This window comes from Anser brachyrhynchus, assembly GCF_964034855.1.
Source record: "Anser brachyrhynchus genome assembly, chromosome: Z".
In the NCBI taxonomy this organism is placed as follows: Eukaryota; Metazoa; Chordata; class Aves; order Anseriformes; family Anatidae; genus Anser; species Anser brachyrhynchus.
Window position 1 is genome coordinate 10,599,740 of NC_137697.1, and position 27,974 is coordinate 10,627,713.

Consider the following 27,974-nt stretch of genomic DNA (forward strand, 5'->3'; position numbering starts at 1 on the left):
AGCTCCCTGCAAATTAGTCCTTTACAAGAAATGTCCTATTTGTAAAACAACCCAGAAGTTTGAAAAAACTCGAATCCAGAGAAAGTCCAGAGAAAGTCTATAAAGAGTTATTTCAACCTCAGAGGTGTTCTGAACAGAACTAGCTGGACTTTTTCATTATCTTGAAAGAACATGCCTCTTGACCTAGCACCACCTCAAGATTTAGAAGATGCACAAGCATTTCAGTGAAATAGAAGTAAGCTTGTGCTATTTTCAGTAGCTGCAAACTCCGAGAATGTACAAGCGAAGTAGCAGATCTGCTTGCCTCTGTTCTTGCCCTTCCCCAGGAATCTGCAAACACAGTCACTGCTGGACAGCAAGGTGAGAAGGAGATACTAGTACATCTATCTACATGGTGCTGTAAACAATGTCTTGGTTTGAAATATTTCTTTATGTTTGATGTGTCTGGCCATTACTGAGTTCATGCAGTTAAGTTGGCTCATAACTGTATTATAACTTTTTTAAAATCAGAAAGTGAGTATTTTTCCACCCTAAATAAAGCATTCCTTTTCCCTTGTCTTTTTTCAACTGCAAATAAAAAAAGGTATCTTACTTTCCAAGGTTTTTGTTTGTTTGTTTTTGTTTTTTCCTGACAACACGGAACTTACTGGAAAAGAGATGACAGTCTTCAGGGATTTCAGATCAGGGTCTCGACAGACTTCTAAGACCACTATAGATAATGATTACTTAGGTTGGACTGTTACATAGCACACAAGAAATCAGTTCAGGACACAGAATTATTGCGTTTGATAGACTCTACAGCAACCCTGAAACCTCAAGTGTTTTTTTTTTCTGGAAAGAACTCTAATCTTGCTTTAACAGATTTCATTTCTCAATCCATCAGTTGTGCTAGCAGCCTCATTGGTAAAAGCACACAGTTTAATTCCAAGCTGAATATATGTGGAGTAGAAATGACATTTATATTTCACTTCTTGACTACCCCCAGAGCATGCTGTGATAGTTATGTTCCTACAGGAGAGCCATCCTGCAAAAACATTGCTCATATTCTTTAATCAGACTCAGAAACATTTTCATACTCTGTAGGAAGAGGTAGTTCCATCAAAAATATGAATCTCACAGGGTCTCTAACACTAATTTTCTTCATGGTCTTGATGCAGCAAATGGCCTCCTCCGGAATTAATCATTTCTAATATCATAATAAAACGTCATTAAAAGCTGTAAAGGGGCAGCTCATGCAATAATTTACAGGACATCACTTTCAACTGAACCCTCAGGATACCAGGGCTGAAATGCAAGGAAGCGGCAAGGATTTGGTCCTCTCCTCCACCACCAGCTTCCCCCTCCTCCCTGTGGCTGAGCAATGCCTCACCACTTGCTCTTCTTGAGGCTTTGAAACTCCACTGCAACAGATTACACAGCGACACACACGGCTTAGGCAACCACAGCACTGTGTTATGAAGCAAAGCACAGAAAGAAATGCATTTATTCATAGAGAATGGCACTGCCACACATGTGAACCTCAACCACTTTTTGAAAGGCATAATGTCTTCACACAGGTAAAAAGGGGACTACTTAGGGGTGGAAGGGCTGTTTAGAAAGTATGGACAGATGAACAAATACTGTGGTAATCTCCTGGGGTTTGGTTTGGTTTGGTTCTTTCTTTTCTTTGCAGATTCAGGATTCAGGAACTGGTTGGGAAATAAGTACCATTCTCCAAAAAAGAACAAGGTAATTTGATATCTCAGGCATCACACCATTATAATACACACACTTAGGAACTGTAAGAATAAATAAAAAAAAAAATAGTGCCTGTTTGTATGTATCTACACACACACATACCTCTATACACACACACTTAAAAATAATTCCTGATAGATTTAATATACGAAATGAACTTCAGACAGGAAGACACCACTTGTTTCTTCCAACATCATCTAACCACTAGTTTGCCTCCATCTCATGGAAGTGATTCTGCATCACATGGCATGACTAGCACCCTGGAACCACACACAGAGGGATCACATTTTCTCCCTGCCTGGATCTCTCAGAGGGTCCTCCATGTGATTCAGGCTGAAGTGCTGGCACAGCGGTAAAGGACAGTGTAGGCAGTAGCCAAAAACAATGCCTCGGACTGCCTAGCTCACGAATGATGGGAAGCAATCTACAGGCAGCATGGCAGTCAGGAATCAGCTCTGGTACAGCGTTTGGTAAGGTGTTCACAGTTCCTCATGGCTTAGGGACAGCTAACCTACAAGTGCTACCACACCTTGTAAAGAAGCACTGCATTTAATTGTTGGCACATCTCCTTGCATCTGCCCAGCTTTCGATTCTGTTAAGACAGAATACACCTTGATTCCAGCGGAACATTAAGGATTTAATTTTCATGTGAATTACAGCAATGGGCAATCGCTAGTTAAGGCTCAACTGCGGTTCTCATCCTACCAGAGAGCCCGTTCAAGCAAAAAGAAAAACCAAACAACAACAACAAAGGAAAAAAAAAAACACACACACACCTCAGTGGCAAGAGAAAGGAAAAAAAAACCACACACACCTCAGTGGCAAAAGAGTTCAAAATTTGCTCCTTGATGAGGAGTGATTTCTCTGTAATTATTAGGTTGTAATTCAATTGGCTATGCTCTGTCATACACAAAAACGTCTAGAGAGAGGCTCCAAGGTCACAGATCTTGGCTATTTACCAGACAGAGCTACTCAGCACAAAACTTCGCTGAAAAGGCGCATCACTTTTTGACAGTCTGATGCCCCCTGCAGAGCAGAGCTCAGAGAGCAGGTCAAGGCATGTAAGAGAATTAAATCTTCCAATACATGCCCAGGCTTTTTATACAGCATGGCAAGAACACCTTCCCAAGGCACTAGCGGGCATTAATTTTTACACAGCACCAGTTACGGCAACTCCCCCATAGTTTGCACTAGCAGCCCTCTGAATGTAGAGTACCCCCTCCAGTCTTGTCCCTGATGAACAGCAATAAACAATATTAATTGCTATTCTCTAAATTACTTCTCCAGAATGTATATAAATATTTTTTGCCAGAAGGTGATCTCAGTTTGGAAGAAATCAATGAGACTTACTGTGCTGCTGATGCCCAGTGCTCACTGGAGTCCATCTGACATTATCCCCATGCAGTGTAACTTTTCTAAGAAGCCTGAAAGCTGAAGCTATTGGAAGAGAACTGAGATACGAAGATAGCTAGAGGTGATGGTGAAGTCATACCAAGCTGCTGCCTCAACAAGACTGTGTAAGCTTGATCCTGCAGAAGCCCTCTAGTTTTTATAGATGGATTATCATGATTTACAGTTCATTACTTCAGCTGAGTTTGGTTGAAAAACACCACATTTTAACTCGTGTTTCCTGAAGATAAGTAAAGGACGGGAAAAGTGTGTTTCTGGTGTCAGGCTGGGCACCTACCTGGTATTATGTAAATTCCTGTTTAACAGCAAGGCAGATTTTGTGACCCAAGTTTAAAGGAGTTCAGGGGGATCATACCTCATTTCTTTTTTTCTGAATCATGTAGTATGTTAATCCACCAACAACGTATTTTCCTGTCATTGTTACCTCTTACTCATCTCAGTGCTATTTCCAGAGTTGTATCTGGGTACTATCCTTGCAGTTTTACTACTTCACTCCCTCTCCTTGCACTGAGGCACGATTAAGGGTTTTGACACTTTACTTTCAGCTTCCATTTCTGCCTTTATTTTTAGTAACGACAAATACAACACTGCATTTGCAGCAGCATCATACAGGCATCTTCTTCATAAACACAACGCTTCAGAGTACGCAGCTGAGACCTGCAATGGCAATTTCTCCCCTGCTGCCTCATGTGTTAAAATCACAGCCATCATTCCCCTACAGATCTCTTCCAGAATTACTACATAAGTCCCTCTTCTGCCCAGTAACTTTAAAATTATTCTGCAGTCCAGCCCCAACCTATTAGTTTATTTTTATCCAAGTGAAGTTCATTTCACTGCGGTGCAGGATGGGGTAATGTTTTCCTCTTTCAACTGTTATTATCCCTGTATTTCAATAATGAGCTTGTTCTCATCTAGCTTATTAATGAAAAACATTAAATGAAACAAGACCCAGCCATTTTAATAGTGAAAAAATAGCCCTGCCCAGAACTCGATGTCACCAAGTTAGTGCTGTCTTCATCTGAAAACCTTTCAAACCAACTGGATACAAGCTCTGCTACCAAGATGTACAGATATAAAACACAACAGTAAAAGGGTTTTAACCTATGGATGTTTTTTTTTCCCCTAAAGCCATCAATCAGTTCCACCCTCAAAACATACTTCAGACTTACTCTGAAGTCAACACACATTCACTGTCGAGATGCACGTGGCAACAAAAACAGCCCTACTGGCAAACATCATTTTTGGCCCTCATCAGTTCCATATACTGATTTAAACTTGGCAGCTATAAAGACATCTTCCCTCAATATCTTTCACTTTAAATATTCTAGCTTGGCACTCAAGGAATATATGAATACTGCAAAATAACTCAGTCTCTGTGCCAAATCTTCAGAATAGAGCCTCGTCCTGCTAGGAGCACACATAAACCCTATTTCTGTATGGTTTAACACTCATTTTACTTTAATTTCTCTACAGCAAGTGTTGTTGCTTTATTTATTTATTTTTGCAAGAAAGGTCTGTGCTGCAACAGTATACAGGAAGTTCTTTCCAAATAGAGATCCTGAGGGTAAAATTTAAAGGATAGTGATATCACAACAATATGTATTTTCAGAACATACTTAAAATGACAGAAATAAATCAGTCTTTTCAGAGCCCACATATGATCACAGCATCTGCTGAAGTGGCTGGTATATCCTTTTTGTTTAGCAGTAAAGTATCATTTTGGTTATAGCAAGTTTTACTTATTTTCCTAATAACAGTATAATGCCTGTGCCCCCTCTTTCTGTTTTCCTTTGCTTTTGCTCAAGTCTAAGAAGCAAAATCAGTCAGCAAACCACTCCTGGGTTGCACTCCAGATGTTTTCTGAAACAATGCTTTGAAAAGATGGAGATGAATCTGGCAGCGTTCACCTTCTAATCTGTGTGGAAGCCCCTGGGTTTAGGAGCAGATTGGGACTCGGCATTCTCAGAAATTCAGTTTCTTTACCATGCTTCAGTGAAACAGCATGACGATACCCTAGGCTGATACAACAAATTTAACAAGAGAACACAGCAGCAGTCTACCTTCTCTCTTATAATCTCTTTCTCTTTGTGAATCTGTGAGAGATGGTAACAGGTATTTACAGTTGTCTTACACAACCACATACGCAGCATCAGTGAGATGGACGAGGAGAGTGCAAACAACCTCCCTGGGTTATTCCATCTTCTGCAGTGCCCGAGAAGTCACACAGATGCATCTCTGCTGACTGAGGGGTAACAAAAACATTATTTTGAAATAACCTAAATTGCTTGTACTCATCCCTCCAGCCCACAGTATATTTATTCCCCTTTCAACTTACTATATTGTATTCTGTCTCTTGCACGGTTTTGGATGAACAGGTGAAACTACTTGTGCCTCCAAGCTTTCAGACAGTGCAAGAGGAGGCTTCTGAGTGCCCCCACTCCTCAGCAATAGCATATACCAAGGACTATACTGATGCGCAATTTCCTCAGCTATTTCCATTTCAGAAAACAAACCCCACACTCAGAAACTTTGCATGAGGGACTGAAGACTGCGGATAAAACAAACCAGTTATGATTCACCTGGGGAGAAGGAAAGAAGTGCTGCTGGATGGCCCCGTGAAATACTCATCAAAACAGGTAGTGTGGGGGCATCACTCCCATGGACAGTAGGCACAACCATTGCTGACTGGCCAGCTCCTTCTCTCCAGATCTTGCAAACCTGCTATTTAGCTGACGTTACTGTAATGCTTTCTTTGGTTTTCAAATGCTCTTTCTGACAGCTTTTATTCTCCCCTTTCATCCCAAAACTTAAATATTTAAACTACTTAGTTTCAAATTATCCCACACCAAGTGCTATCGCACAACAATCCTATCAAGATCAGAGATCAAACAGAGATCAAAGCAAAAGGATTGATTTTCTGGAAGAAGGTGCTCAAAAGAAAAAATAAACAGCCTTGTGTTTCAGGGCTTCAGAAAACAGACCAATACTGCTATCATGAAACAACCATACACTGCCTCAGATACGCCTCAGATACACCACAGTCATTTTAAAGCCCTTTCTTGGAAAATATTTTCTGTTTCTATGTGTATCTCAATCCCTTTGTACTCACTACATTTGGACTGGAGACAAAACCAGAAGTTATAACCTCAACCTGTCCCAAGAGTTCTCTGGGCTTAGGTATGTGAACACCTGAAAAGCTACGTGAAGGCTTTGAAAATAAGCTAGCTTGTTTTGAAATACTGCTGCCTCAGTGTTAACATGTTATTATAAGTAAACATTAAAGCATTTGAAAGCCTCATATTTTCTTACAGTAAAACAGAGCAAGTCTGTGAAAGGCCAACTGGCTTCATTCACCATTATGATGCAGACCAAATCCAAAGTATACTTAGTGATATTTCAGGAACACATTGTCTCAAACAAGGATTACATTACCTGTGACTTCCTTCTCTTCTGTACATTCCTTAACCCACTACAACAACAAACCAAAGGCCTGATCTAGCACCATTAGTCATTGCAGGGCATCTGCCAGTTGACTTTAACAATGCAGTAGGTAAGATCTCAAATCCTGCTTTTCTGTTCTAGTTTTTCCTTAATTTATATTTAGGTCATAATGAAAGACAAAGAATTTCTGGATAAGGCTAAGTTATAAAGCTTTTGAAATTCTCCAGCACTTTGAAGACAGATTATTTTTCCTTTCATGCAGCTATTTAATAATGGTGCAGTTGGAGACTGGAAGCAACACAAGCTGGTACTCATCCCTCTGACAAGTAAGTTGCATTGGGTATTTTAACAGGGTCATATTTAAGTCCATCACCTAATCAGCATTGCTTTCTTTAGCTGCTTAGAGCAATTTATTCATCAAGAGCTAACCAAAAGAGACTCTGTTCCCTACCACATAGCTAAATACACCATGCGAGGTAAAAACACAGAGTAATTGCCCTGATTTAGTGGCATTTCATACAGTTCTGAACTTACGACACATGGTACATGATAGTGGGAAACCAGGCCCAGCAGCAGCGAGTTCAAAATTTGTCCTAGCAGCTGGTAAATTCTATTATCCAACCAAACATCCAAAACCAAACCAAACAAACATACCTATGAAATGAGTTGAACTCCAGCAAAAAGCTTACTTTAATATTTGTTTCCCTCCCTCCAGACAGCCCTTCCTGGTTTACTCATACATTGTTGGAAGCTTTGAAAATGCACTAATTTGCTTCCTAGATTAACACAGTGTTCACAATTTATTATTCAAGTTTGAGAGACATGAATGCTAGACTCCCCCCATTTATTTTTAAAGGATTTCTGTGTTAGAAAAATATGCTTCCATTCTTCCACTTACTTTACATATCCTCTAACAAAGTATCTTCGGTTCATACTGCACACTTAATAAAATGATAGATGAAAGAAAGCTCAATGCAAACAGTCTGCGTTTACCTTCTGTGCTTCTGTGTTCCAAGAACAGATACTTTTGTAGACAACAGTAATTTTGAAAGGAAAGGGCATTATCTCCCACTTGACTCAGAAGTTGCTTTCAATGCACTAAGTTTGTTTGTTTATCAGCACTTCTGAGTGCTATTCAAAATACGAAAGCACTTATTATTAAAAGCTTAAAATGACAACAAAACACCACCACCACCTCTCTCTCTGATAAAATTCAAGCTATTTCACTCTGACAAAGGTGTTTTGAAGATTAAGAAACCTTATCTCTTGGCACATCTGGGGAAGCAATGCCAAAGAAAGATAAAATCCAGTTCCGAACATTGCAGCGGTGGCCTATTGTTGCCTGAAGACTTGAGAAGCAAGCTGGACTGGACATATGCCACCACAAATGTTAGCCCCTCTAGGGTAAGCGGCACAATGCATGAGATTCAGAAAGATGCTTTCCTCCTCCAAAGCTGGGGAATGTTCACTTATGTGAATTGTAAGCAGCCAGAGGCTGCTGAGCATTGGTGGAACAAAGAGGACAACTTCCAGACTTCCCCCTCCAAGTCTGCACCAGTCAGAGCTTCACGGGCTCCAGGAGACCAGGAACAAGACCTCCATCACTGTCACACTGCCACGCTCAGCTCTGGAGAAACTCAAGCTGCAGCTGCTGCTCCCAGCACACCTTCTGTCGCTATTTCCAGCATCTATTTGCTGTCAAAAACCTAAGCAATTGCAGAGGCAAGGAACCAAACTTCTCTCCATCCCCTCTTGTCTCAGTTAAGCTCTCCCATCACTGATCCGCAGTGTCATAAAGCCTTGTGTCCTCTCCTCATGGTCCTGCAAACCCTGCATTCTCCAATGGGCAAGGGGAATATGGAAAGACTCTGACTGAACCTTACTCACAGTCTAAGGGACATGGCAATCCCTTGAAAGCTATCTGGAAAAAAAAAAAATCCATCAAGGATTATACGACATAACAATCTGGATGCCACCTTTTGCTCCAAGAAATGCACAGGCCAGAAGAGTAATGGGCACAGGCCACAGCAGATGGCAAAGTCAGTTCCCTAAGCCAACCACAAGTTTGATCTCATTCGGCAGAGCAGTTCTTAGCCTTGTCTTACACACGGCCACATAACCTAACCCCAGCTCAGTTTAATCCTCATTAAGTCTATTTGTCTGTGTACCAATAGGGCACTCCTGCAACACTTTGGAAGTCCCTTTCCAAAGCCAGAGATCATTCCTGGTTCTGTAAAGGATGCAGCCTCAAAGCAAATTAGTAATTCTGTGGTGTAGACAGTACACTTCCCAACAGCCAGGAACTTAAATCATAGGACAAACCAGACAAGTCGTTTAGGGATTTGTCCCAGTCACCGCAAAGCAGGGGGACCCAACAGGACCAAATGCAGAATGGGCCAAAAGCAAATCACGTCTCCTCATTACCACTACCACACCGTCCTGAGCTCTCAGACAACTCGGTGTCTGTTTGTATCAGTTCATACTCATGCTATTTCCATCCCGAAGAGGCTGCATCACTAACAGCCACTTCATTAAAAGTGACCTTAGAAGAATACCCAGCGTTCTCCATATTATACACTGCGATTGCCAAAGTGTTTCCTGCTTCTTACACACTAGAAACAACAGTATTCTACTGCACATGCACTGTTCATGTCCTCCACAGTGTCCCTTGGCTTGTTTCCCCTGTAAGACAGCTACATCCAAAAAGTACTGAGGCTGGCTTGATTTCTACTTATTTATTGTCAACTTTAAAATATGTTTTTCAAAACACTCACTAGGCACATGTCCTAAATAACACTTAGCTGACGGCACGAGTCCAACTCCCTCTTGCAGCAAAAGCCTGTGCTACTAGATAAGCTCTGAAGCATGGGCTGGAAGGTCAAAATACATGCACTTCTTCTTCCCAGCACAGACAGGACTCATCTGAGACAACCTCTCCTACTGGAAAGGGTAAAGGCTGTCAATTTTGCATGTAGGGTAAGCCAGAACTCCAATCGAGCTATGTTTTGCAGATTAAAGTTAATCAAAACTAAGCATCTCCATGGCACTGCAAAAGCCTCCATTTCAGCTCTAGAGATGACAAGGCAAATCGGAGAAAAAGTTGTAGTACTACATAGAAAAAAAACAAACAAACAAACAAAAAACACCACCACCTGAAAACACTGCCTGAAGTGGAAAATTCCAGATTTGCATTCACATACCTAAATTCAGGATTATTTAGGCCATTTAAGTGCACAGTCATTTGACCAAAAAATACGCTGCTGACTCCTGCATTGTACTCGGAGGCCCGTTACACACAGGCAGTGAGCAAAGCCACCTCCAGTGCACATCTGTGGATAGGAGGTTCTGGGGATCTAATGATGCAACCCCCAAACACGCTGTTAAGTGCAGCTGGATACAGAGATGAATGCACACCACATCTGCTATTTAATGTCCAAGTCAGATCTTTGCCTCCAGGAGAACTTTCAGTCAGCACTCTCCTCCCTCTTTTTGTGGATAACAGGAATTTCTGATTATGAATAGCCTCATCCAGCCCCAGCTCACCCAAGTGCACTGACTAATGATTCACAAATAGAAAAAAAATTACTTTCTCCTATAAAACTGTTTAGGGGTGAGTGAATTGTTCCACATCCCATGGAGCATAACACCAGTAGTCTTTCTGAGATTAATAGCCCTAGTCTACACTGGAAAAGACAGCAGAGATTTTTGACAGCTTTTGTAAGATCATACAGCACCTTCACAGATAATAAAAGCTAAAACTCCTCCATATCTTCTCTACTTTTTAATGGCAGACACCAGAGTGAAACATCAGAAGACAATTCCAGTTGTTCTCTGGTTAGTACATCTTCTGAACATATCATTTGAAGGCTACTACGATGGTGAAGGGCCTAGAGGGGAAGATGTATGAGTAGCGGCTGAGGTCACTGGGCCTGTTCAGCCTGGAAAAGAGGAGGCTGAGGGGGGACCTCAACGCAGCCTACAGCTTCCTCACGAGGGGGAGTGGGGGGACAGGCACCAACCTATTCTCTTTAGTCACCAGTGATAGGACCCGAGGGAACGGTGTCAAGCTGCAACACGGGAGGTTTAGGCTAGACATCAGGAAGAGGTTCTTCACTGAGAGGATTTTTGCACACTGGAACAGGCTGCCCGCAGGGACATAGTCACTGCACCAAGCCTGTTGGAGTTTAAGAAGCGATTGGACTGTGCACTTAGTCATATGGTCTAAATTTCTGGGTAGACCTGTGTGGTGCCAGGAACTGGACTCGATGATCCTTATGGGTCCCTTCCACCTCGGGATATTCTATGATTCGGCTTTGGTATGACCATGCACACACGTTTGCAATTCACTTTTGAGGAATATACAGTTTTACCAGACATATTTAGTAAATGCAAACTGAAACATTTTGAGGCAGTAAACCAACAGCCTGATTGCATAACGCTCTACACTACTCACATATTAAATACTCTCACTTCAGTCCCAGTTTAGCAATCTGTCATGGTTTTGGCTTGGATAGGGTTAATTTGCTTCACAGAGGCTTGCATGATGCTATGTTTTGGATTTAGGATGAAAACACTGGTGATAACACACCAATGTGTTAGTTATTGCCAAACAGTGCTTGCATAGAGCCTAGGGCGTTTCAGCTCCTCTTGTTGCCCGGCCAGCGAGGGGCTGGGGGTGCACCAGGAACTGGGAGGGAACAGGGCCAGGACAGCTGGCCCAGGCTGGCCGAAGGGGTGTCCCACACCGTGTGGTGCCGTGCTCGGCAATAAAAGCTGGGGGAACAAAGGAGGAAGGGGGGACGTTCGGAGTGATGGCGTTTGTCTGCCCAAGAAACCATTACAGGCGATGAGCCCTGCTGTCCTGGGAGGGGCTGAACACCTCCTGCCGATGGGAAGCAGTGAGTGGATTCCTTGGTTTCCTCTGCTTTACCTGGTAAGATGTCCTTGTTTTGACCTGTGAGTTCTTTTACCTCTTCAATTCCCTCCCTCATCACACCCAGGTAGAGTGAGTGAGCGGCCCTGTGGTACTGAGCTGCCTGTCAGGTTAAGCCACAACATAACCTTTTGTAGTTAAAAAAGCAAATTGCATGGCTGCCAAACTGTAAGTACTTGCCAAATGTTTAATAAGATTTAAAGGGGGAAAAAAATGATGAAAAAACAAAACAAACAAAAAAAAACTAATACATTGTGGATGATAGCACCACAACAAAGAGAAGCAGAAAGTACACTACTCATCTCACTGTGCTTCATTTTGTTAAAAAAGCAGCTGTAGAAGTTATTTAAAGGTCAGGTTAGCTCAATGCCCTTTATCCTGGCTCTTTCGAATCACTAGCAAAATTTATAATCCAGTAAACTTCCTGAATAGGTTTTCACCTTTGTAGCAGTAGTTCGTCATACATCCCCAATCACCTGAGACATCCCAAGTGTTACAGACAGAGGGGAGCCAAGTCTTGAACCATTGCTAAGAGCATCTGGTTTTTCCTTCCCTCTTTTTCTCTTATTCCAGGTATTCTGGAATACTTTGTTTCATAGTTGAAACACTAAGATGAAGCATTTAAGCACTGGGTATGCAAGCTAAACAGATGAAAGAATAGATGAAGAAAAGATCAAACATTAAATAATAGGAACAGGGACATTTTAAAAGGTGGCAAAGCATCTGAAAAACATTCCAGTGATTTGTTTTAGATCATGGTGGAAACCATGACACAGTTTTATTCTAGACAGGAAAAAACAGAATCTGTACTTCCAAAAGAAGAAAACAGAATATATTACATTTCACCCCAAGAGAAACACCTTTTAAGTTGATATGACATTTTGGTACGTTAGGAACACTACAAAAAGATCCTTTCAGAACGCTTGGGCTTGAGCTGATGAAAGGCCAAGTACCCTCATCTCCCACTGGAACTGGCAGCACTCAGCACCTTTCAGCATGGTATCTACCAGGCACTCATCTCCTAGGGAAAAAAGATCCTCAGCTTTGCTTCATGCCTTTTGGATGGATGACAATTTAGGGAGGGGCTACTATTGTTATAAACTGCAATTCTGTATTTTTACTGTCAGAAGTAAAAAAACAAAAAAAAAAACAACAAAAAAACCAACACATAACACTATTTCAGAGCTCCAGATTACCCAACCATTTTTAGCACAAACTATCTCTTTGCTACGTACCTATACTGAATAAAGAAACCAAACCCTTACTACAATGGTGTGAAATATGACCTCTGTTGGTCTAGCTGTGCAAACATAAGCAGCACCAGTACAGTGTTCCATCACAAGCATATATACATGAAAATAAGCACACAAACTATTCATCACTGAAATCCCGCTAGAGGAAACCACTAGTGATTCCAATTTCTGGCAGGCTACTTGAAAAGGGAAAATAATGCATTTGTTTATATTGATTTATCCCTACCCCAGCATTTCAGTACTTGCATACAGTTATCAGTTGATAATATACAGCTGTTCAAAATAATGGAAGAAGATTAAACCAACATATGCTACCGTAGGTCAAATGAAAATACATTCAAAGTTGCAAAAGTTTAAATTAAAAAACAAACTTTCAGATTTTGAATCTTCTTTCTTCCAAACTATATTATTTGCAGTGTCCCATAGACTGTAAAGACTGCACAAGCAGATATGCTCACAAACTAAGCACCTATAATTTATACCTACTTTGAAGGAACAAGATCACAAAATCACAGAATAACCCAAGTTGGAAGGGACCCTGAAGGAACACCAAGTCCCACTCCTGGCTCCACATAGGACCACCAAAAAATCAGACCATGTGTCTGAGAGCATTGTCTAAATGCTTCTTGAACTCTGACAGCCTTGATGCTGTAACCACAGCCCTGGGGAGCCTGTCCCAGTGCCCGACCACCCTCTGGGTGCAGAACCTTTCCCTAACCCCCAGCCTGACCCTCCCCTGTCCCAGCTCCATGCCGTTCCCTCGGGTCCTGTCGCTGTCCCCAGAGAGCAGAGCTCAGCGCCTGCCCCTCTGCTCCCCTCGTGAGGGAGCTGCAGGCCGCCATGAGGCCTCCCCTCAGCCTGCTCTGCTCTGGGCTGAGCAAACCAAGGGACCCCAGCCACTCCTCACACATCTTGCCCTCTAGACCCTTCACCACCTCTGTAGCCCTCCTTTGGACACTCTCTGACAGAGTTATGTCATTCTTATACTGTGGCACCTAAACCTGCACACAGTACTAGAGGTGAGGCCGCACCAGCACAGTGCAGAGCAGGACAATCCCTTCCCTTGATCGGCTAGCAGTGCTGTGCTTGATGCGCCCCAGGGTATGGTTGGCCCTCCTGGCTGCCAGGGCACACTGCTGGATCACATTCAACTTGCTATAAACCAAAAACAGATCCCTTTCTGTGGGGTTTCTCTCCAGCCTCTCATCCCTCACTCTGTACGTATAGCCAGGTTTGCCACATCCCAGGTGCAGAATCCGGCACTTGCTCTTGTTAAACTTCACATTGTTGGTGATTGCCCAGCCCTCTCATTTGTCAAGATCTCTCTGCAAGGCCTCTGCACCCTCGACGGAGTCAACAGCTCCTCCCAATTTTGTATCATCTGCAAACTTACTCAGTTTACCTTCAATTCCTGCATTCAAGTCAGTCATGAAAACATTGAAGAGAACTGGACCCAAAATGGAGCCCTGTGGAACCCCGCTGGTGACTGTCCGCCGGCCTGATGTAACCCCATTTACTAGAACCCTGTGAGCCCAACCCATCGGCCAGTTGTTCACCCATTGCATTATGTATTTGTCCAGCTGTTTGCTGGACATTTGGTCCAGAAGGATTATGTACAGTACTGAAAGCTTTGTTGAATAATAGCTATGTACGGGTACAGACCTTATTCTCCCTGTTCTGATCTTTGAAGAGACTGCTGTTTAACAGTTCTGCTATTTGCTAAAATTTTAGTTAGATATTGATTATAGATATATTAGAAATAGATATTGATCTTTACTAAATCCAAAAAGTATTTATTAATGTAGTTAATCTCTATCTGCAGAGCAGTTCCAGAGATTGCAGTTTTCCTTTTAAATACAATAACCCCACTGTAAGGGCTAAACCCTCTACTTAAAGTTGTGTTTTCATTACTTGGTCTGCTTCGCACCTACATTTTTAATTATTTGCATGTTTGAGCATGTCTGAGCATATGCAAGGCAGTATCATTTCATATGAAAGATACAGAACAAGTTGTAATGCAGTAAGAACTGCAGAAACTTACCAAATATAAAACATTTGCAGAGTTAAAAATTGTTAGAAGTGCAGTTCCGATACACAGACAGAAGAGGAAGGAAGTTTTCAGCCAAGAGATGAAATGAAACAGAAATTCAGTGAGGTGGAAAGAAAGGAATAATTCCAGATGGCAATGCAGGCTTTTCCTCTGATGCACCTGCCAACATAGTGGGATGCTAGGAGGGTCAGAGAAGAAGCCAGCTCTGCGGGAACTAAGGCAGAGGAGACTGCTTTATTAAATAAGAAACTCCTGCTGGGAAACCGAAAAAAAGCGGTTTCAAATTATTTCTTGTATTAGATGGGCAAGTAACTTAAGGGCCTGAACTGCCCATTTTCTATGGCAGTAAGAGGAACCATACAGCCTCATTCTCTGCATACTAGAAACACATCATGGTAGGGGGAATTAATGGTGAATTCTACAAGAAACTGTGTCACAGAAATATTTCTGAAAAGACTGGTAATAACCTATTAGCAGGTGCAAGGCCAGTGAGAGGTTTTCATCATACAGTAAATGATGAAAAAAAGCTCATTACCAGGAAAATAGCTACCAAAGGAAAAGAAAAAAGTCAGGAATGTCAGTTACGATGATCTTCATTTTCAGACCAGAAAATAAAGTGTGAAGTACTTATTTCAGATAGAAGAACACTGAAATAGAACAGAGGGTGCACTGGAAAGAGTTCTTCTAGGCTTTCATGTCTAGGCCAAAAGCTAAGTGAGCAACTTGCATTATAAGCTTATTTATAAGGTTACCTGCATTATTAGTTCCCAATTCTAAGCAGAAGTAATTTTGTACAGACCCTGGAAAGCAAAGAAAAGGTACTCTGTTGACCACTAGTGGACAGATAAGGATGAAACAGGTCCCAGACACTTCCCAAATACATCACTCTTGACTCTAAGGTAATCCAATTTATTGACTCTTCAGGCTCAAAATTAAAGAGCTTCCTAGTAAGACTTAAAAAGTGAAAATGTCGCGTATGTATGTAACCGACATGGAAGTATTTTTAGCCCTTTTAAAGATGAAAGAAGTTCCCCATGGGGCTGAAAATGAGAATTGTCCGCCCAAGAAGTAATCACTCAAACATCTGCAAGATATTACAATGAAAGAAAGGAATTTAAAGTATCATTAGGAAAAGATCTGCTATATTACTTAAGCAGTGCTGTCATTCACAAATGGCTAAGATATTGCAGTTACAACATACATGCTTTTCCCAGGTCTCCTGGCACTATCTCCCATACCTTAATACACTTACTAAAAATCTTCGACACTGACAGACATCGTCCCTTCTTATAACGTGATTCTTTGTGAGGTCTCACTTTTTCTTTTCAAAGCATGATGATGGTGGGAGAGTAGGGAATACAAATTTCAAGTCTCTGAGCCTCTTTCTAAATTTGGGTAGCATAAAAAAAATTCCACCTGCCAAAAGCTCCTTCTCATTTAAAATGAGCCAACTTTAGCTCTGCTGTGTCTAGTAATTGCTTTCTGGCCGATGAACAAAGAACTTTATAGGTCAAAACAGAAAAAAAATTCCATCTGAGAAACAAAAGATGCTCTTCAGATCCTGTGCATTCCTCCTAAGGAACTAACACTGAGCAAATGCTGCTGCCAAGCTGGTATCACTGTGAAAATAATTTTCACTGAGAATTGCATTGCTCACAGTGAATTCTGAGGCAACAAGAGCATACACTGAAGCCAAAGGTTTCATCTACTCAAAGAAAGCACAAAACGCATAAGTAACAAATGCTTGAAGAGTCCCAGCTCTCAAAATGAGACACTCAAGAGGTATTTAGGGTCTTAAATTCATTCAGAAGATTTTATCTGCACTACGTGAACAATAGACATCCCTAGCACACATCAGCATTGCTCATAAAGCTGATCTTAGGCAAGCACCAATTTTGGTGGAAGGAATAGCTATTTGGGAAGGAAAACACTTTCTTCCATTGTAAATTATTCTTAAAGACTTTCTCAGAAGCTTGGAGTATCAGCACTAGAGGAAAAGGTATTAGACATGATTTGTATAAAAACCTCAGACTCGTAAAACTACGTGCGTATTTCCAGACTGTCAATAAGATAAAGTTAATTGATCATTAAGTGGGTCAATTCATAAGGAAATGCTGCCTACTGACGTCTATTTTACTGCATTGCACATAGCTCATGTCCTCAACCTGGATTAAGAAGTGAGCATTACTACAGCAGAACAGACTCTATACTTTGCCTTCTATCCTCAATTTGGGGGCCTAAAGATTACAGTTCTATAAATCTACATTATCTACAGAAAGCTATTTCTTACCCTGGTCAAATAGACACAAGCATTCAACAATGCTACACCTTACTGACAACCATAAAACACCCCCGCAGCCAACCAAGCAGCAACCCACAATCCTCCACCTTTTCCTTAACCACACTGTTACGTCTTCAGCCAGGCAGATCTTTTAACATACGAGGGAGTTTACAAGCACTAGGAGACACACACCTAAGGCTGAATATATCCCTTCATTGTTCTAATTGTCATAGCAATAGAAGATTAAATATGCATGGTATTATTTCCTGGTAGCTAAGAGATTTTGTTGTTTCTACATAGTGCATACCATTAATTGTTACTGGTATCCTTCATTTGAGAAAAATCTGCCATTTGCAGTACAAGAGAGCACAGATACAGCCAGCAGAACCAAAGGAAACACCATGGTGTATGGAACTATCCTCATATTTGGAATAAATCCAAATGGAAAAGTTTGACAGATAAAGCTGACACAAAGCTGGTGTTAGGGATCTCTGCATACTCTATTGGATTCCTGATCTCACAAAAAATTCTTGGCCTGAGTTGCAGAGAGTGAAACGAGTGAATGGGTTTACTGGGATACTGACAAAATCCAACACTATAGAAGCTTAAGTGTTGATAAACAGTATATATTTGTGCCTGCATAAGCTTAACTGACCATTTAAAAAAAAAAAGCCACACACACAAAAAAAACAGATTATGTGTGATCTATCATGTTTTTAAACATAATATGAGCACTACCTTCAACAGAATTGTTCAAATACTATCATGAGAAAATGCTACATTTTTGGTGTTTCTCTTCTGCAACAGCTGAAGTATTGCATGCTTGCTAGTGCAAACACAGTGCGTCACCTCAGTTCCAGGTACTCCTTCTAAAGAATAAGAAATGTACCAATGACTTTTAATAAAACAACATTTTTCCCTAATATACTGGGACATCACCCGTATTGGATCCATTTGGAATCCATACATCCATTTGGAAAATTCATTCTAATATTTTCAAGCTAATACTTGGTTTTCTTGACGTTAGCGTTGGACTGTTACTCAGGCTCCTGAACTGAATTCTATCTGGCTGGATTAAGTCCAAAGTCAGTATTCCTTCTGCTGCAAGTAAAACTTATATCCTACTCAAAAAAACAAGAACAACAACAAAAAAAATTACTGTTTCCTTCTTTGGGTATGGAAAAGAAAAATAAATGCACAGAAAATGCTATTTACAAGATACAGCAAAAATTCTATGACTGCATTAAGACAGTAATTGGAAATTTGGAAAAATTAGATTCCAAAAATAGTTAAAAATTCATGTTAAAACTATAAACCTGGCATAATAGGTTTCTGCTTCTGCACACTCCTTACATTACCTACTTGGGTAGCAGTACTTATGTTAATAGCTATAACAAACATATAGCATTAATGTTCAGCTGAGGTCATATGGGAAGAAACCTGCAAACAAACATTATTAATGTCTAAAATATTATTTGTTCTTGACGGATTAAATCAATGCCAGGTTTGTCTTTTCACTAACATTGTGTATTTCCATGCTGCGTATGTTGAACGTGATAATAAATCTACTTTCAGAAGATACTACTACTTCAACTGCACTGATACCCACGGAGCCTGTGTGGCATGCTCTGATAGGGACAAATTTTCGAGCTGTACTTCCCCACTCCCCAGACAGCTCTTTTTTCCAAAGATGGCATTTTAAAAGCAAAATAGACAAACAAATGAGGTTTATGTCAATTTCTGTCAACAGAAGGGCAAACTTCAAAGGTCTCCACCATATGCCACAGAAGTAATAGAAGTTTTGAGGCTTATTTCGCAAAAGACAAGATTGCACACATCACCTTTACAAGAAGAAAACCCTTCTGTCAATATGAGGGGTCACTCTCTGCACTTAAAGGCTGCAGAACCTGCCCACTGCTTAATGGTGTACTGGCATTAACTGGCACTTACAGTCTGCACGAGGTTATTTTTTAAGAAACAATTCAGACATGTTAATAAAACGTCTGAAAGCCTGTATTATTTACTGCCTAAGCTGCACCAAAGCTCTGAGATAGGTCTACTGTGAAAACCTGCCCTGTATTTTACAAAAAGGCTATGAAAAAGTAACTGCGAGCGCTTGGTGAGAGATGCCCAGGTAAAGCCTCAGCCAAGGAAACCAGTTAATGCTGATGTACTTCTTAAGCAATTTCACACAAGTAAGTTTGATCGCGATCTCAAAACCAAGAAAAAGACTAAAACAATATATTTAACTTGTAAAGACCCAATGAATGCAAACCAACTCACCCCTCATCACAGACAGTATTCTGTAAGAATAACCTACAGCCCATGGGTTGTGGAAGAGTTATTAACACCAAAGGGTTTTTATAGCTCCAGCAGGGCTTGACATACATCAAGTTACGGTTACAGATGCTGGTTTCCTGTGCTGAGGAGGGGCAGGTTTTTACGCCATGCATTCAACCAACAGCAATAAATAAATAAATAAAATATCGTAGCAAGTAAAAATACTAGCCATAGCTTGCATAAACCGTAAGAGACTACGAGATGCATGAAGTGTTTTAAAGCAGCACACCTGCATTTGAACAGAGCAATTACTGAGGACATGCTCTAGTAAAAATGCTGCTACAATTCTACGGACTTAAAATATTAAGACCCTCTTTGACCATTGTTACAAAACGCAAGCAGCTGCTACACAAAACTTGCAAGAAGTGGACATTTCTCCTAGGGGGGATTTTGAGACACCTCAGCACCCCTGAAGCCCTGCTCCTGAGGGGATCGTGGAGGGGACGGGGTGGTGGAGAAGAGGTCTGGCAGGTGAGGTGCCCCTCACAAGGGCCGCCCCAGCCCTGTAGCGCTCTGGACTGCGACGCCTGCTCTGCCTGAGTGCAGCCTCGGCTTTCATCCTCCTGAGGAAAAGGATGCGAAAGTCCAGGAGGGAAAGAGCGAAAGAGAGACACAGAGTTCACAGCCGGCACGCCGCGGTGCCGCTGGAACTGCGGCCGGGATGGAGCCCGGGCAGCAATACCACACGCTTTTTTTTTTTATTTTTTTCTCCTGATGTTTTCGGCTCTGGCCCGGCTCCGAGACCCCGGCTCCGAGACCCCGGCCCCGACCCCGCGATATCCCGGGCGAGGGGCCAGCCGCCGCCAGAGCACCGCGTCCCTCGGGGGGGCGTCGGGGTCGGCCCCCCGCGGCAGACCCCCACCGCCATTTCCCCAGCGCCCCGGGGGCGGCGAGGGGCAGGGGGACCCGCGGGGCGGCCCTTACCTGGGATGGCCAGGTTGGTGAGCGGCGTGCCGTGGATGCTGTCGGGCAGGGCTGCCATCCAGTCGGCGAAACGCAGCTCGTTCTTGCCTTGCGACGAAGCCATGCCGCTGCCGTGCCCCTGCCGCTCTCCCACCGCCAGCCGCTCGCTCGCTCGCTTGCTTCAGCCCAGCCCAGCCCGGCCCGGCCCGGCCCGGCTCCGCCCGCCCGGCACCGCCCCGCTCCTCGCCGCCTCTCCCCCGCGGGGCCGCCGCCCTCTCACACCCCGCCGGGCTCCGCTCGGCTCCCGGTGCCACCGCCCCCCGCGTGGCTGCCGGGGTCCGCCATTTCCCCTCAGGGCCCCCCCGGCGTTGGCGCTCGGCCTGTTCCTGGAAGGGCGCTCAGGGGGGGGTCGGCTGCCTCCTCTTCCTCAGGGCGACCCGTGGGGTCTGTAACAGCCCCCTGAGCTCGGCAGGAGGTGGGTTAAATAAATGCCTTCTGTGCTGGGACAGGTGGCCCGCGGAGGGGTCTCTCAGCCCACGACTGCCTCAGGTTGCCCTGCTCGTCATATAAACTCTGTGCAGTGTGTTGCATTAAGAAACATCGCTCCTTACCTGAACGCGCTTCCAAGATCTGATTTTTTAGGGTCTGTGATTTTATAGCAGCCTTTGAAGATGGTGTAAAGTAGTATCATACACTCTCATTCCCAACCAAACTTTATTTCAAGAGGCAGCTTCTTAAATGTTGGCATTAGCAAAGCAATTTTATTTCTGCCTTTGGATCAATGAATTAGTGAAGCTGATAAAGCTCAGTGACCATCTTGAGCTGTTACAACAATCCTGATCTTTTGACCTCAACGTGACTGCTTATGTTTTATTAAAGTAGCTAGTAGGTGATATGTGTGTGGAGTTCTGGAGATGTTCACCTGGTGGATCTGCCATAAACAATGCCTGAAGAGATCCACAAGCAATGCTTGCTTTGCCCTGAAGTCCTAGGAGAGCCAGCTCTGGTCCTGTAGTTTGTGTTTTTCCTCAACATTTTCAATAGCAGCTGGCTTTGGAAGTAAGCATGGAAGGAGCAATTATTAATAACCATTATTTCTGTTTCAGTGCAAGCTTGAAAAACAAAACAAAACAAACAAAAAAGCCTCTTGCTTCAGGCACAATACAAAAGAAGGATTTTTTGTAAAATGACTGAATATTTCTGAGGTATTCAAAAAAAGGAAAATTGCTGACTCACTTATTGCAATAGAAACAGCTCTTAAGGTGGGATCTGTGTGCAGAAATGTGAACAGATGGTTGACCTTGTGAGAGACATTGGATCTCAATTGGTAGTACATGAAAAAAGGGACAGAGTATACAGTCATGGTGACAGGTTTAATTTTTGCAGTGTTAGCTCCCTGCTTATTAGTATGCTAATCTGCCCCTTCCAAAATCACCAGTATTAGTAAACATGGGAAAAAAAAAAAAGTCCAGATTTTGAATATGAAGACATAAAACCCACTAATGACATAGAAAAGGAAGATGCTGCTTTACTTCATCTTCAAAAGATGGTAAGAAATAATAGTCAAAAATTATAAATTTCCAAAGAGCATTCAAATGAGGGGTAATGAATATTTTTATTAACATGATTGGACCCAATCAGTTTAAGTAGCAATGTTATTAATGGATTGCACTGGTTACCTGGAAAACTGCTGCTGAATTTTTATCCACTCCACTATGTGTTCTATCTTTTCGGACACAAAACTGATGTATATTGCTTTTTGAAAGGTTAAACATGTTATTAATAACTACTGTTGATCTCTTTCAGTCTCTAAAGCTTTGGGTCTACCTCAGAGCAAAATAAAACAAATACATGAAAGTCCCATCATTTTTTGATGTATTATTTTTTATAATAATGCTAGAACTATCTGATATCATTCCAGGTCTCTCAGGAATGCTTTCTACTTTACTGGAGAACTGTAAGTGTCCCTTTTTGCAATGGCTAGAAATTTGTGGGCCTTTGCTTCCACAGGTAATTGGAGCTTTTGTATCTGCTTTTTTGTCTTTCAGTATGCAAAGCAGGATTTCTTAAAGGTCTGGATTTTCAAACCATTTTCTAAAAACCAGTCCCCCCTAGTATGTCTCACACTAACCATGTTGAAGAGGTTTGCCTCTGTTTCTAATGTACTGTAACTGCTAAGATAGCAGACTTGAAATCTGTCAGTGATTCCCTATGAACTTCTGAGAAAGCACACATAAGTAATTTAGAGGGAAGTGGTGCAGGAGAGGAAGCTCCAATGGGACAGAAGGTAGGAAATATTTTCTCTAGCAACTTGAAGAAACACTTATGTGGAATTTTTGACTTAAAAAGGTAGCATTCTGTTGAGCGTTTCAGTGATCTGTAAGTTCAGCATAACGAATCATCCGTGTTTGGGAAGAGCTTAATAAAAAACAGAGCAAATGCCTCTCTTGGTTGAAGAGCAGCTTACTTTGGTTTGGCCTAAACCTATTTTACGGATTTTAACTGATTTAGAATCACAGAATCATTAAGGTTGGAAAAGACCTCCAAGATCATCTGGTCCAACTGTCCCCCTACCACCAATATCACCCACTAAACCACGTCCCTAAGCACCACGTCCAACCTTTTCTTAAACACCCCCAGGACGGTGACTCCACCACCTCCCTGGGCAACCCGTTCCAAGGCCTGACTACTCTTTCTGAGAAGAAATGACCTCTAATTTCTAACCTGAACCTGAGGCCATTCCCTCTAGTCCTATCGCTAGTTACCTGCAAGAAGAGGCCGACCCCCAGCTCCCCACACCTTCCTTTCAGGCAGTTGTAGAGAGCAATAAGGTCTCCCCTGAGCCTCCTCTTCTCCAGCCTAAACAACCCCAGTTCCTCAGCCGCTCCTCACAGGACTTGTGCTCCAGGCCCTTCACCAGCTTCGTAGCCCTTCTCTGGGCACACTCCAGGGCCTCGATGTCCTTCTTGTAGTGAGGGGCCCAAAATTGAACACAGTGCTCGAGGCGCGGCCTCACCAGAGCAGTGTACAGGGGGATGATCACCTCCCTGGTCCTGCTGGCTGCACTATTCCTTGTCCAAGCCAGGATGCCATTGGCCTTCTCGGCCATGTGGGCACACTGCCAGCTCATGTTCAGGTGAGCATTGACCAACACCTCCAGAGCCTTTTCCTCTGCACAGCTTTCCAGCCATTCTGTCACAAGCCTGTAGTGCTGCATGGGGTTGTTGTGGCCAAAGTGCAGGACCCGGCACTTAGCCATGCTGAACCTCATCCCACTGGCCTCTGCCCGTCGACCCAACCTGTCCAGATCCCTCTGTAGGGCCTTCCTACCCTCTGGCAGGTCGACACTTCCCCCCAGCTTGGTGTCCTCTGCAAACTTACTGAGGGTGCACTCAATTCCCTCATTCAAGTCATCCATAAAGATATTAAAGAGGATGGGCCCCAACACTGACCCTTGGGGAACACCACTGGTGACCAGTTGCCAGCTGGATTTCACTCCGTTCACCACCACTTTCTGGGCCCAGCCATCCAGCCAGTTTTTAACCCAGCAAAGAGTGTACCTGTCCAAAACATCGGCTGACAGCTTCTCCAGGAGAATACATGGGAGAGACCATGTCAAAGGCCTCGCTGAAGTCTAGGTAGACTACACCAACAGCCTCTCCCTCATCCACCAGGCGGGTCACCCAGTCATAGAAGGAGATGAGGTTGGCAAGGCTGGACTTGCCTTTCATGAACCCATGCTGACTGGGCCTGATCCCCTGATTGTCCCACACATGCTGTGTCACTGTACTCAGGATGACCTGTTCCATCACCTTCTCTGGCACTGAGGTCAAGCTGACATGCCTGCAGTTCCCTGAATCCTCCTTACATCCCTTCTTGTAAATGGGTGTCAGGTTAGCAAGTCTCCAGTCACCTGGGACCTCTCCAGTTGACCATGACTGCTGATAGATGATGGAAAGCAGCCCAGCCGTAACATCTGCCAGCTCCCTTAACACCCTTGGCTTGATTACATCTGGCCCCATGGGCTTATGGCAGTCCAGGTGAAGCAGCAGGTCTCTAACTGTTTCCACCTGAACTGTGAGGGGTTTATTCTGCTCCTTGTCCCAGACTTCTAGCTCGGGAGGCTGAGTACCCCGAGGATAAATGGTCTGACTATTAAAGGCAGATATAAAGAAGGCATTGGGAATCTCAGTCTTTTCCTTATCCTCAGTGGCCATGTTCCCCACTGCGTCCAGTAAAGGATGAAGATCCTCCTTGGCACTCCTCTTACTGTTAATATGTTTGTAAAAAGAATTTTTTTTATCTTAAAATATTTTTTGTTATCTTAAAGAAAATTTAAACTGTGGCAGCAAGTAAAACAGGGTCAGAGCTTCCATACAATCTTTTGTTCCTATTTAAAAAGATTTTTTTTTAAATTACATCTTTGGTCAAATTACCGAGTACTTACACACAGCAAGTCTGAAGTGCTAAAGAAAGTGAGTTCCAGGAGTTAAATACTTTAAAAGTTTAAGAGGGACCAGATACAATGAAAATGAAAGGCAATGCACAGATAGTGAAAAATACCATCTTCACGCTTTTATTCACAACTTTGTTGAGCTCACTGAAGATGCCATGAAGAGAAGGAGAATTGAAATCGTACTATTTGGTCATGGCATACTGTGTTCTCTCCAGTCTGCAACTATAACTGCATTGGTGAACAGTGACACCTCTGCTTCTCTGGAACAGGAAAACACAGTAATTTAGCCAGTAGGAATGTTACTTCAGCACTCAAAATTAATTTCATTGTTAAAAAAAAAGGTTTTCCATTGTTTTCATTCTCTTAAAAATTAGCATTTTAATGGTAAACATTCATTGTTAAACTCTGTCATTTTAACAGTCAGATGCTTTGTCTTTTCACATGTCCTTGGCATCCGTTTTAATCATGTGAATAACAAAAGAGTAGTAACAGGATCTTTTCCTCTAAATAGCAAAAAGTACATTCTACTCTGAAAGGTAAAAGAAAAAAATGGCTTAGCGAGACATTGTCTCTCTGTAGTTTTCCTGTTATATGTTATTTATTTAGAGGCTACTATAAATCTATTGTTAATGAATTCAAAATGAGGCTCTGCACAGAAGAACTGATATTCTTTATATATTTGAAGTTTTTCAGTGGACCCTGCTTCTGAGGTTTGGTCTCTTCCTCCTTCTTTGCTCATTTCTATGAATAGAAGTTTTTCAGAACACATCCTGGCCACAACCCCACATTAGCAGCTCTCATGTCTTTAAATTATGCTATCAGTCACAACTGGGCAGCAAAATCCTTCCAGTTGTTTGCAGCTGAATTTCTAGTTATCTTCTTGTTACCTCCACAAACACTGAAACCATGCTATTCTCAATATTGTTAGTCATCATGGCTGACGGGAATAAAAAGACATTTTTATCCCTAAAACAAGCAAAACCCTAAAGAATCAGAGGTTGGTTGAAGGACATAATTTTTAAAATGACCATATAGATTAATACGAGAAGTGACAAGTATTTTTGTCATTTCAGACTTCATCTGGATTCTTCAACAATCTCATATTGCCTTCATTAAGCAATCTTTATTTGGCAGTACTCATCCTGGCAAAACAGCTTACAAAATTTATGAGTAAACAGAAAATAAAACCTTGTAAAATTAGGGTAAATAGTCTATTTTTCATTTTATAGGAAAGAATATTTGTGTTTCTGTCTTTTTTTCAAGAAAAAAAAAAGTATTTTACCGTGCACTCATGTTCAATTTTTCTCTGCTAAGAAAAACTGAACATCCTTGCTGGTACTGGTGTTGAATCTGAGGAGAAGTCATTGTATTTGTACCAGGCAGCTGATGAAAAGGATTCTATGTTATTCCCATTTGTCATAGTGAACTACAGGCACTGCGAACGAAATGGGTGAAGATCCAATGTGCATTTATAGTAGCATAATTTACAACCAAAGTAGAAACTTCACTATAATATACAGGGGACCCAAGAAAATATGCATGTCTTAATGAAAAAACAAACAAACAAACAAAAAAAAAAAAAAAACCACAGGTCCAAAATGTATACTCCATCTACTGTTAACCCAGAATAAAATAATTAACATGTATGGAAAGACAATTTGTTATAATTAACCAAACTCTCAAAAGTTGTGATAAAGAGGCTGAAAGGTGAATTATAATACACATGTCCAGCATGCAGGTGGAAATCAATTTCACCATAGCTACCCCTCTATGAACGTTATTTCTACAGTTTCTGGAAGAGAGTGTTTGTTTTGTTTTGTTTCTTCTCTTTTCTAAGATTGTCATGCGGAGTTATTTATTGTTTAGGAAAGGCCATATAAAACAAGAAAATGACTGAAAAGTACAGAACATTGTACTTATGATGAAATGAAACATGTTCAGTAATCACCTACAGCATGTTTTATCGAAGAAGTTTGTTTAAAAATACAGCTATGGTGACTACTCTTTTATTTGGTTAAAAACAAACAAGGTTGGTAATGTTGGCGTAATTGCAAAGACTGTAGTGGCATTACTGAGTTTGGTGATGGAAGATCATGAAAAACCCCATTTTCTGCACAGTAGCATAAGATCACAGAAAAAATATATATATTCAACTTCAGTACAGGGAGGAATGGGAGAGACGTGTTTGGTTGGTTTTTAATCTAAACAGGCCTGACAATGTTTCAAAATATCCTACAGAAGCTCAGGAACATTTTGCCATGAACAAGTGCCTCTGTGACTTTGAAGGCCCCATGTTTAACTCAGTGGAGACCTTGCACAGCAGGCTGGATTACAGCATATTAACTTCAGCACATTGTCAAGAATGAAAACTGAGTTTTAACAAAAACAAGAGCTAACTGAGCTAGTTTAATGGTGGAGGTATCACAGACAATGCAGAACTAAGTCCCAGTGCTAATCATAAAATATGTAGCCACCCAGCGTAGTGTTGAGGTGGTCACAGGAGACTTCTTCAACAGGAAAATGTCTACCTTTGGTTAAAAAGTATAGAGTTGAAAGCCCCCAGCCAATATCTCCTCCTCCAGTTTCTTCCTCCCTCCTCCCAATTTTTAAGTTTTCCAGCAGCACAAATGAAAAAAAGTTTTCAAGGCAGTCACAAAACAATGAAGCTACCTAGTTTTGTCAGAAAACCCACCCCTTTGTATGAATATATGTTTTTGGCCAGTCTAATAAAATGTGCACTGAAAAGTAATATGAACTGGACAATATATTCCAGAAGAATTCAGAGTATCTAGATGCTGAGATCTTACCTTAGGACTCTGTAGCTAGCAGAGACAAGTTAGGAACTTCCATGGCAGGGTAAAAACTGTTAAAAATGCAAGACAGAACCAAGTCGAGAAAAAAAAATAATTGTCAATATTTATTATGTTATCCTGTGGTAGTAAGAAAAGACAAGCCCACACACAGAAAAATCAGTGAATGTAGCAGGAAAAAAAATGGTTGAGATTATCCAAAGTGGATAATCTTCCACTTGTGTAATCTTCTTCCACAGTGAAGCATCTGCAGGATTTTACAGTGGACCATCAGAAATAAAAGACATAATCATTTTGTGTGTGTCAGCCACTTAGGATGAAGTTCAGACCTCCCTGACAGGGTATTTAGCTACCAAGGAA

General features: G+C 42.0%; 1 protein-coding gene across 3 annotated transcripts in view; it reads right to left on the reverse strand.

The window, feature by feature from the left end:
• The window catches only part of PLCXD3 (phosphatidylinositol specific phospholipase C X domain containing 3), a 91,706-nt gene extending 70,183 nt beyond the window's left edge, over positions 1–21,523 (reverse strand). Inside the window, exon 1 of one of the 3 annotated variants that reach the window (XM_080575041.1) lies at positions 20,370–21,491. In XM_080575041.1, coding sequence (XP_080431167.1) covers positions 20,370–20,472 — 103 coding nt within the window. In that variant the 5' untranslated portion in view covers positions 20,473–21,491. Of the gene's footprint in view, positions 1–20,369 lie in introns of all 3 variants that reach the window. The other 2 variants (XM_080575040.1, XM_080575039.1) reach the window with 2 other exon arrangements.
• Between the last annotated feature and the right edge of the window lie 6,451 nt (positions 21,524–27,974).